The sequence below is a fragment of the Epinephelus moara genome, chromosome 10 (assembly GCF_006386435.1).
Source record: "Epinephelus moara isolate mb chromosome 10, YSFRI_EMoa_1.0, whole genome shotgun sequence".
In the NCBI taxonomy this organism is placed as follows: domain Eukaryota; kingdom Metazoa; phylum Chordata; class Actinopteri; order Perciformes; family Serranidae; genus Epinephelus; species Epinephelus moara.
The window spans coordinates 2,973,838-2,985,588 of record NC_065515.1 but is presented as its reverse complement, the minus strand read 5'-3'; the positions used below and the strand labels follow the sequence as shown (position 1 = coordinate 2,985,588).

Here is an 11,751-nt window from a genome sequence, read left to right as displayed (position 1 = left end):
TTTTTCATCTGCGTAATATTGCGAAAATTAGGCCTATCCTGACCCAAAAAGATGCAGAAAAATTGGTCCACGCTTTTGTTACCTCTAGGCTGGATTACTGTAACTCGCTATTATCAGGTAGCTCTAGTAAGTCCTTAAAAACTCTCCAGCTAATTCAGAATGCAGCAGCATTGATTGATTGATTGATTACCTGAGCGGCTGCGAGGCCGACCTGCTGTGCGTCTTCATCTCTTCCACTCTGAAAGAAAAACATCAGGATTCAGACTCCGCCCTCTCTGAACGTTCGTTACAAACAAACTCAAATCTTAAATCAATGGGACGACAATAAAACACACGATAAAATAACGATGATACATTTCTGTTATCAGGATGATCAGGATCTGACGTGGTACCTGAGAGCTCCGGTGGTGGCTGGGCGGGGGGGACGCCGGCTCTTTAAGGCTCTCAGTTTGTCTCCCTGAGTCAGCCCCGGTCTGCTGTCCAATGTCTCACTCTGGAGGACAAAACAAACGCATCATGAGACCACCAACATGTCCCAGCTGACAGACTGACATCATTGTTCCATGTAGACTTCCTGACCAGCCACTAATGACCTTTAACATCATCTGAAACACTTTAGGTCCTGTTTGTACGTATAAAGATATTTTTGTTAACAGATATTTTCCCTCCGTTTTAAAAAACAGTTCTGTCCACATGTTGTCATTTCACAAAATGTGTCTGTCTACATTTACTGTGCGTTCACACCAAAAGCTGCCAGAGCTGCAAAATAGCTGAATTCACTCCAGCAGCACTGCTGGTAAAATATCTGTGGCAGCGAAAGCAGCTCACGAGTCAAATTCTGAATATTCGATTATGCTTCTTAATTTAAAGGAGCCGCAAAGCAGGTTCTGGCTGGAGCACAGAAATGTGACTTTGTGCATTTGCCTGAGTACAGATTACAGAGTACAGAGTTTCAGATTCTGGGTCTGTGGAGCTCACTTCATCACAGCTTCACTTTGCTGTGGAGAATAAAGATGACAGGTTAGCTAGCGATCATTAGCTTGAACAAGTCGCAGTCAACAGAGGAAGAGAGGAGCGTTGGTGTGTCATCTTTATTCTCCACGACAAAGTGAAGCTGTGATGAAGTGAGCTCCACCGACCCAGAATCAGACCCAGAATCTGAAATACTTCATTGATCCCTGAGGGCACAGTGTCCACAGTGTCTGCTCTGTGACTTGTATTTCTAACATGAAGTTTGAACCTTGTTGAAGGAAACAACCTCTCACTGAGCAGCAGGGTCCTAAACTGATGAATCCATTTCCCACTCAGCGTGTTCATGTTCAGGACGACTAAAGTTCAGAGTTTCACGTGATGCTAATGAGCAGTACTGCAAAGCCTGGCGCCTACAAACAAGCCCAGCAAAAACAGTGTCTAGTGTTTTCCATCTTCGAAACTCAGAAGCTGCCAAAAAATTGGACATCAGACTGAGTGGACATCGACTCAGACACGCCCCTAATCCAACAAACCTGGGAGTGACTCTGGACAGGACACTGTCATTCAAGGAACACCTTAAAGGAACAGCAGCAAAGGTGAAATCCAGAAACAACCTCCTCCGCAAACTTGCAGGTGCAAAATGGGGCACAGCAGCCCCCACAGTGCGCTCCTCAGCTTTGGCCCTGTCATATTATGCAGCAGAATACTGTGCCCGTCTGGTCCAGGTCACCCCACACACACCACGTAGACACCCAACGTAACTCCACTATGTGAATCACAACTGGGATTATTTGTTCAACACCGCTCCCCTGGCTCCACCTATAGGATGCTCCAAAAGGTCAAAGACTCCCCCCATTTACCAATCCACGCTGGCAAAGGTTAAACCTTTTCTTGCACAAAAGCACTTTGAAATAGTAATCCATGCCTTCATCACGTCCCGGCTGGATTACTGTAACGCACTTTATTTTGGAGTCAGCCAGTCTTCCCTCGCACGTCTCCAGTTGGTTCAGAACGCCACTGCTCGGCTACTAACTGGAGCACGTAAGAGGGAACACATTACGCCCATTCTGGCCTCCCTTCACTGGCTGCCCGTGCACTTTAGAATTCATTTTAAGATTCTTTTATTTGTTTTTAAATCTTTAAATGGTCTCGCCCCACCTTACCTCTCTGAGCTGCTTCATCCCTACGCTCCTGCTCGGTGCCTCAGGTCAGCTGATCAGCTGCTCCTGGATGTACCGAGGACTAAGCGGAAGCTCAGAGGGGATAGAGCCTTTTCTGTGGCGGCCCCCAGATTGTGGAATGATTTACCTGTCCACATTAGACTGGCCCCCTCACTGTCCGTTTTTAAAACCAGTCTTAAAACCCATTTTTACTCCTTGGCTTTTAACCCAGCATGAGACTCTGCTCTTGTTTTACTGTTTTATTGTTTTTATTGTTTGTCTTATGTTTTTATTTTTGTACAGCACTTTGTTTCAGCTGTGGTTGTTTTTAAAGTGCTCTATAAATAAAGTTGAGTTGAGTTGAGTTGAGTTGAGAGACATCTTCAACTCACCGCCTGCTCGTCTCTGATCTAGATGTCCAATTTGGAAGGACCCCCCCACCCACTGACTTTGATGCCCTGTCTGCCTGGGTGACTGAATGGGAATCTAAAGACATCCCAAACAAACATCTAGTGTCAGACCCGACTCAACCAGTCTCTGCACCAACCTCCCAAGGAGACAGTGGTCCACCTTGAACAGATTAAGGACTGGTCAAGGTCCCTGCTTGGCCAGCCTTCACAGACGGGGGAGCAGCCTGAGCCCACTGTGTGCTTGTGGAGAGGAGCAAACCATGGAGCATATTATTGAAGCCTGCCCTCTCCAAAGAATAAAAGGAGGTGTAGTCTCCCTCCACAGTATAGATCAAGAGGCTACTGCTTGGTTGAGAATAATGAGCAGCAGAGGCTGGACAGGAAGTCTATGTGGAACAGTGATGTTGTTTCCTAGCAACTGAAAGACAGTCTGTCTGTGTGTGTGTGTGTGTTTATGACCTCGTGTAGACTGTTGCTGTTGTGGGCGGAGTTCAAGCTGAGGTCGTCCATATTGGTGATCAGGTGAGACACCGCCCTCTCCTCCATCTTGGCCTTCTGGGAACGCTGGCTGTCTCCTAGCAACCACAGTGCTGCCTGCTTCCTGTGAACACGCACACACACACACACACACACACACACACACACACACACCTGTTACAGGTAAAGGCGTCGTTATAACCCACCAATAGACTCTGTCACAGGACGACTGTATTGATGATGTTTGTAGTGTCAGAGACTCAGTGACAGAAACACACTGACTGATCTCTGCTATCATGGTGATTAATCCACTGATGGTTTCAGCTGCTCTCCAAATGGTTTCTCTGTGTCTGCTGACACCCTCACAGACGTTCATACCACGGTTAACATGTCACAATAGCCAGGTCAGAGTCAGAGGTCCAGGTCCTCTTAGTGTTTTGTTTTCTTCTTTCTTCTCCGCTGCGCTCTTGAAAGTTAGAGAGTAGACACAAGAGTTGCACACGGCGCCTGACCTTGTGTTTTCCAGGCAATTAAAGACGCAGCATGTGTACAGCCCCTCTCTCTGACATGCAGCCTGACAGAGATATCTAACCTCAGTGACGTCATGTGGTTTATGACATCATCAACCCCAGCCTACCGTCTGTAGTGTCCAGTACATCAGATGTTTATCATCAGTCCTGTGTGATGCTGGTGGTGAGACAGACTGGTGCAGACTCAGCTGGACGCTCCCAGTGTTACAGTGTGCACTTTATTTACAGAGGACGGCATGTTTATTTTCCAGCTGCCTGAACACAGAGTTCACCTGTCCTGGACCAGTGTTAATGTCACCACCTGTGTCAAGTAATAAAACTCTTTGGTGGACACAAAACAGGTGAGATGTTGTTCATCCAGAGGTCACCTGCAGATGTTTTCCCTCCATCAACCAATCGACTGGCTACAGAGCAGCTACTGTGCCCTTATACTGCAGTACCAGGTCCTCTGACAGACTCTGGACATGAAGGAGCTGAAGCAGACTCACTCACTCACTCACACACACACACACACACACACACACACACACACACACACACTGTACTGTTGTGTTGTTATTCTTTGACATTCGTTAGATGCTGATTGAGGCTTTTACTGCAGCGGGAACAGGAAGTGAGAAGTGCTGTTTCAGCAGTGTGTCTGTTGGACGATCAGCTGACACTCTGCAGGTTCCTGCTGCTCAACACACGTTAAACTACACAACATGTCGTCAGCTGATGATGAAGGTCATCATCTGTGTCACTGCTTCATTAACGAGCCTGAGATCTGTCCAGTCAATCAGAATCAGCTGATCTGATCACTGCAGTTATTGATCGTCCTCTGAGGTCACTACAACACTGAGAGAAGAAGAAGAAACAATCTGTGACTCACTCTTCCAGGAAGTTCTGCTGCGGACCAATCACAGAGCCCGGTCTGCAGATCCTGATCCAGGCGATGGCCTCACCTGCCGTGAAGCGGTAATGTTTCATCAGGTAACAGCCAATCAGAGAGCCCGTCCTGCCCAGACCAGCTGACACACACAGACAGACAGGTTGTTAACAGATAAACTGATACAGTATAAGTACATTTACTCAGTTACTGTACTAGAGTATCTGATTTCACTGCAGAGCACAGATTTATTGATTACTGATCTGAATTAAATTGACTATATTGAACGTGTGTAAATGTCTCAGTGAGTCTGATGATGATGGATCATATGGTACTGTGAATACTGTGAGAGAGATCAGACTGCCCCCTGCTGGTCAGAGTCACACTCAGTATCAGGTTCCATGTTAGTAACCATGGAGACAGACTGACGCTGATAAACAACCAACCTGATTCTGTTTCCAATGATTTGACTAGATTTTATTTTCAGGCTTCTGTAGCCCAACATTAATAATCAATACCAGATCAATAAACTGTTTCCTGATCATCAGCTGTGATTCATCACAACATGAATCATTCTGTGATGTTTTTACACTCTGTGATCGTTTAATATCTCTGGTCACAACAATGTTCTGACAACACCAGTGGTAATTTCACTGACTGAAACTCTGACCAAATGTTTTCATCAACAACCTTTATTCTGTGACGAAAACGAGACAATGATGAGCTAAATTATAAATAATAATAACTGCAATTTCCTGCCAAGGATTATTAAAGTATCTAAATCTATCTAAATAACGATCTTGATAATAAAAACTTAGACGAAATCTATGTTTGATTTCAGTTGATAATACATGATGTAAATGTACCTGTTTGTTTTCTACAAACTGATCAAAGATCTGTCTTAAACTCAAAGATAGCTAAATGCTACCTGCCATTAGCAGCTACATGTATGTGATTATCAATAACAAACCAAACTTTAAACTGTTAACAATATTTAATAATTAGGAGGGCGTTCAATAGGTTAGATAATGTTTCCTATTAAAGTCATGAGGCAGAGCTAATTACATTACATTTTTTACATTAGCATTTGCACTTTGTTTAGCTAACGTTAGCCTGCAGAAGCCCTGCGTTTATCTGGAGTGTAAACGTTCCTGGTGAAGGTATAACAGAGACAAACAGGAAGCTGTGGTGTCAGTGAGCGATAACACACGTTACAGCCTCTCAGGCTCTGTCATGAATCACACGTGTGCAGCTAATACACTTGTGCAGCTAATAAAATATGCTAACGTTAAAAAGACTGTAATCCACTGAGACAAACGGAGGCGTTGACACTAAACTCTGGCTCCAACCCAAAATTCAAACCTCCTCACTGACATCATGTCCTTTCCTTCTTCTACAGTCTCTGTGGTTGACAACAGGAAGTCCTCACCTTTGCAGTGGACAGCCACGGCGCCCTCGGTGTTCTCACAGATGTGCAGGAAGCGGCGTGTGATGATGTCGCTGGGCGTGCTGCCGTCTAAGAAGAAGAGGTCGTAGTGGTCGAAGCCAGCGTCAATGAAGCGTTTGGAGTCGTAGATCTTCTTGTTCAGACGGATGACGGTCGTCACGTTGTGTTTCCTGAAGTAGGGGAAGTACGCCTCGGGGGCGTGGAGGGGGTAACCTGCAGGGGGCGGAGCATCCACAGGTGTTACATCACAACACAAAAATAAATACAACCTCACGTTGTGTCACTGAGTCTGAAACTTTTGTCCGTCATTAAAGTTTTCAGAACAGGTTCGATCAGAACCTTCACAGACGTCTGACCGAGACTCAGGGAAGAAAATGTGACGGCGCGTTTCTGTGGTGTTTTCTTTGTGGAGCCATTTTAAAGACCAGAACATGTTCACCCCCAACACTGTTTTAAAAGAGCACCATCACTGTATCCTGAGCTTAGCTCCGCCCAGGACGTCTGTGATTGGTTTAAAGAAACAAAAACAAGTGTTTTTCCTCTGTAGCAGAAATATTATCAGCAGGGATGGGAGATGTGGCCCTAAAATAATATCAGGATAACAATATTCTTGACGATATGACAGATTAGTAAAAAACATATTTAATTATTAATTTAAGAAAATAGAATTGTAACAAAATCCGTGATTTATTTTTACATTTTCCTTCAAATCGTCAGTAAAAACTAAAGAAAAATGATGATGTCATTTCTTTAGTTTGTGAACAACAACAGCAACTCAGAGTCAGATTCAGATTCTGTCACAATATTAATAGTTCAACTAAATCAAATCTACCACTAATTACACATTTAAACAAATGTCCCCTGGGATCTATATACACTGCTCAAAAAATGAAGGGAACACTTAAATCACACATCCCAGATCTGGATGAATGAAATATTCCAGAGAACAAAATAATGTAAGAACTCATTCAGGACTGGATTCAGAATCAAACCCAAAATCAAAGTGGAAAAATCACAGGCTGATCCAACTTCTGTGAATTTTCTCAGGACAACTCATGATGTGACTCAGTAGTGTGTGTGGCCTCCGCGTGCCTGGATACACTCCCTACAACATCTGGGCTCCTAATGAGACCACGGATGGTGTCCTGGGGGATCTCCTCCTAGACCTGGATCAGGGCATCAGTCAGATCCTGGACAGTCTGTGGTGCCATGTGGCGGCGGTGGATGTTACGATACATGATGTCCCAAAGGTGCTCGAATGGATTCAGGTCTGGGGAACGGGCGGGCCAGTCAATGGCATCAATGCCTTCGTCATCCAGGACCTGCTGACACGTTCCAGCCACATGAGTCCGAGTCCTGCGCCAGGAGGAACCCAGGGCCCACTGCACCAGGAGGAACCCAGGGCCCACTGCACCAGGAGGAACCCAGGGCCCTCTGCACCAGCATATGGTCTGAGAGTAGTCAGGGTACCTCTGGCTAGCACATGGAGGTCTGTGCGGCCCTCCAAAGATCTGCCTCCCCAGACCATCTTCTGACAGTGTGCTCAGAAACATGCACACCAGTAGCCTGCTGGAGGTCATGTTGTAGGGCTCTGGCAGTTCTCCTCCTGTTCCTCCTCACACAAAGGAGCAGATACCGGTCCTGCTGCTGGGTTGTTTCCCTCCTAAGGCCCTGTCCATCTCTCCTGGTGTAACGGCCAGTCTCCTGGTGTCTTCTCCATGCTCTTGACACTGTGCTGGGAGACACAGCAAACCTTTTGGCCACTGCGTGTATGGATGTGCCATCCTGGAGCAGCTCTACTACCTGAGCAACTTCAGTGGGCTGCAGATAACGCCTCATGTGGTGAGGGCACTGGAAAAATGCCCAACTAGCCAAGAATCAACCAGAAAGGATGCAGAGAGGGAAATGGTCTGTGGCCACCACCTGCAAAACCATTCCTAAATAGGGGTTGTCTTGGTAATTGCCTCTCCTTTCCACCTGTTGTCTGTCCAATTTGCACAACAGCAGGTGAAATTGATTCACAATCAGTATTGCTTCCTAACTGGACGGGTTGATATCCCAGTAACCCAGTTTGATTGACTTTGAGTTACACTGTGATGATTATGTGTTCCCTTTATTATAGACTTGTCACGATACCAGAATTTCAGTAGTCGATACCAATACCAGTGAATTTCCACGTCTCTCGATACTCATTCGATACTACGATAGAAATCAAAAAACAGAATCATGTATTTCTAACTTCACTACTTTATTAAAACTGTTTCAAACTTTAACTTTAACTCCAGGCCTCATTTACACCGCAAGCGATGCGGCAGCACACGTGTATTCACACCAAAACGGAACAAACGCGTTGCACAGCGACCGCTGCTGTCCTGTCAAAATACAAACCACACCTGAACAGTTGGTGGCAGTAGTGCACTGTGTTTGCAAATCTCCAATAAACCCCAAAGAAGAAGAAGTGAGTTTGGACCCAAAGCCCTGGGTGGACAGGTTCGCGCACCAGTGACTATTCCAACGAATTAATATTTAGCACCACAAATGGGTAAGTACATGAAACATGTGCCTGTCAGGTCTCGCTTGGTCAAGGGGGAGATGTCTACGGTGGCCGAGAGAGGTCACAACACATGCAAACTCGTGGTTTTTGTTGAAGGCCGCGACCATTCGCTCGCGACTCGCGCAAAAAATCGGTGTCTCTTCTATTTTCGAGCTTGCTCGTGAAAGCAGCGCGACTCGAGCGGCACGTACAACAGATGCGGTGTGAATACTCTGACCTGTTAACAAGCTCTCCGAAATGAAAACGCGAGTAAACAGCGATCGTTCGCGAGCGCCACGTGAACACATCACTTGCGGTGTAAATGAGGCCTAACCCTAACCCTCTCCACACACGACTCCTACTACCTGACTTTTCGACATGCCGAGGTGTTGTGGCTCCAGCAGCACTTGTAAAAGCCATTGTTTCTAGCAAAGACGATGGAGAACAGGTGTTTTTCTTCAGCGCTCGTCCTCTGCACCGACTGACGCACGTATACTGCCCCCGTCAGTTCCAACAGGAATCAACACGGCCCGCTGAGGGCAAAGTTGTATCCGGTACTTACGGTATCAAAAAAAAAAAACAGGTACTGATGTATTTTTTGCGTGGCGGCATCGACTTGGTACGGAAGTATCGGTTCTCATGACAACACTAGCAGTGTTTATAAATCATCTCTGATCATCAGGCTGTAATGAGACATTTGTCCCGCAGGTTTACATTATCAAAGCTTTCTGACAGAATCACTGCTGCTGCCAGAGGAGCTGCTGAATGAGTTCCCTCTGAGCAAACGCCACACTTTATTACAGACTACTGAAGCACCTCCTCTTTTTGGAACCACCGCAGAGGCCAACATCGTTTCACTTTCAGCCATGTTTGTTGTTGCCGGGGGTAACAGTATGACGTCAATATGTCAACAAGTCGGGGCTTTGATGGCTTAGTGGTAGAGCAGGCGCCCCATGTACAAGGCTGTTGCCGCAACAGCCTGGGTTCAAGTCCAGCCTGTGGCCCTTTGCTGCATGTCATCCCCCCCCTCACTCCCCCCTTCATGCTTGTCTGTCCTGTCCATTAAAGGCAAAAAATGCCCTAAAAATATCTTCAAAAAAAAATAAAAATATATATATATATATGTCAACAAGTCAAAATATTGCGAGCACTACGATATGAATTTTTCATATCATGTTAAAATTGACACCAGTATCATCGTGAACGAGATGATATGACACACCTCTAATAATCAGTGATTCCAGACCTTCCTGTCGTGCTGACCCTGAGCTGTGCAGATCTGACTGTGTGAGACGAGTCCGTCTGTGAACTCACCGTTCTCAATCTTAGTTTTGGGATGCGGTCCGCTGAAGGCCAGAAACTTTCCCGGGACGATCCAGTTAAGATCTCCGTTCTCGACCCGCTGCAGAGACACAGAGACATTTATGTTTTCAGGTTGTCCGTATGTCCATCCCATCCGTGTCAACACGATGTCTAAAGAACACCTCAAGGGAATTTATTTAAATTTGGCACAAACGCCGACTAAAGTCACAAAATGTGTGTCGATGTAACTCAAGAATTCATAAACTAATTATGACAAAACTTCACACAAATGTCCAACAGGATAAAATAATGAAGTGATAACATTTTATATCCAAAAGGTCAAAGGTCAGCTTCACTGTGAGACCATCACTTAGTACAGGCAGTAGTGGTTTTTACCTCGTAGTGTTCGTACTCGTCCACGTCGAAGGTCTCAAAGTCAAAGAAGCCGTGCTGCAGAGCCTGACACACAAACACACAGACAACACGCTGAGTTTACGTGTGAACACTGCGACATCACACAGGTGACACGTCCCATCCAGCCAATCACAGCTCACCTTCCTGATGCCCTGCAGACAGTCGAGCACTGTGAGGCTAAAGGTGCAGTTCCCAAAGGAGGCGTCCCTGAAGACACACAGAGGACATCACAGGATCAACACACACCTCATGTCTCGTCTCATCACACACACACACACACACACACACACACACACACACACACACACACACACTCCTGCAGCAGACAGTGAGAGCTCTCTGACTGTCAGCTGCAGCAGGTCCAGGATCAGTTCAGGTCACATCAACAATAAACTTCATGTTTTTATTTGACAGTTTAACACGTCACTGTAAAATACATCGGTCTGAGGGTCAGTGAATGCCTCACTGCTGTGTGTCTCAGTGGGCGTGGCCTCCTCATGTCAAATCCATCAGCAGAGCTCAGAGGAAACCTCCGTTCAACAAGACACACACACTGCTGTTATATAACCAACAACAAGCCCTTTATCCTCCTCACACACACACACACACAGAAACAGACACACTCACACAGTTTGTGACTCAGTGATGAAACAACAAACTGAAGATTCAAAGTAACTTTATTGGTCCTGTATTCAAACAACAGTAACCAGACTCAGTGTTGGTGTTCTCTGATATCTAACTCTCAGTAAAGTCTTTCTTCTTCTTCTTCTTCTTCTTCTCTGCTGTCAGAGTTTAAACACTTCCTCCTGCCACCACCAGCTGGACGTCACTAATGGTGCGTTCGTTTTGTACTCGGAGGTTGGAAGCTGGAAGTGGGAATGACATCACCTCCGAGTTGACAACAGTTTTTGCATTCTAGTTGACAACGGTGGACAAGTCGGAAAAAACCATGAACGTTACCATTTTACCGTTGGGCTAGCCGTAGCCACTGTTAGCAATATCAATTGATAACAATGCTCTGTGTGGCATTTTGCACATACAGACAGCGTAGCAACATGCCCACAGATAAAAACTGAACAGCACTATGGGCGAGGCCGACCTCATGTAAAACAAATCAGATAAAGTTGCTATAAACAGTACTTCAGCAGAGCGTTTACTCACTACGTGTGTGACCGGCAGCCATCTTGAATTTGTAAGTCAGGGTTGATGCGGTTGCTCCGAGTTTCCGAGTTGGAGATCTGACCTCAGGGTGCGTTCGAGTTTAAACTTCCGACTGGGAACTGGGAATTTCTGACCTCCAAGTACAAAACGAACGCACCATAACCAGCCTACTAGAGACTAGGGTTGGGAATCTCTCTGTGATAGACGATTCGATACGTATCTTGATACACGGGTTACGATACGATTCAAAAACAATATATTTTGAATACAGAACGATTCGATATGATTCGATACGATTCTGTGGTTAACATTTGTTGATGTAGACATTAATCATATATTATAAAATAAAGAAGCCAATTCTATAAAAGTGACATTCTTACAGTATTTTCAAATTTGTAAAAGACCACATCCCCAAGCATTGATGCTGTATGGCACTGGCAAAAATAAAATAAAAAGACAAACAACAACAAAATCACA

The 11,751-nt window shown here is 45.5% G+C and overlaps 1 protein-coding gene across 2 annotated transcripts in view; it reads right to left on the bottom strand.

Moving 5' to 3' along the window:
* cdc14ab (cell division cycle 14Ab) overlaps window positions 1–11,751 on the bottom strand; it is a 35,277-nt gene that overhangs the window by 13,400 nt on the left and 10,126 nt on the right. For both annotated transcript variants that reach the window (XM_050055562.1, XM_050055563.1), the window contains exons 6-13: window positions 10,254–10,320; window positions 10,096–10,158; window positions 9,712–9,799; window positions 5,847–6,077; window positions 4,421–4,559; window positions 3,002–3,143; window positions 393–493; window positions 191–238 (exon numbers count right to left, since the gene is read on the bottom strand). In XM_050055562.1, coding sequence (XP_049911519.1) covers window positions 191–238; window positions 393–493; window positions 3,002–3,143; window positions 4,421–4,559; window positions 5,847–6,077; window positions 9,712–9,799; window positions 10,096–10,158; window positions 10,254–10,320 — 879 coding nt within the window. The remainder of the gene's footprint in view (window positions 1–190; window positions 239–392; window positions 494–3,001; window positions 3,144–4,420; window positions 4,560–5,846; window positions 6,078–9,711; window positions 9,800–10,095; window positions 10,159–10,253; window positions 10,321–11,751) is intronic.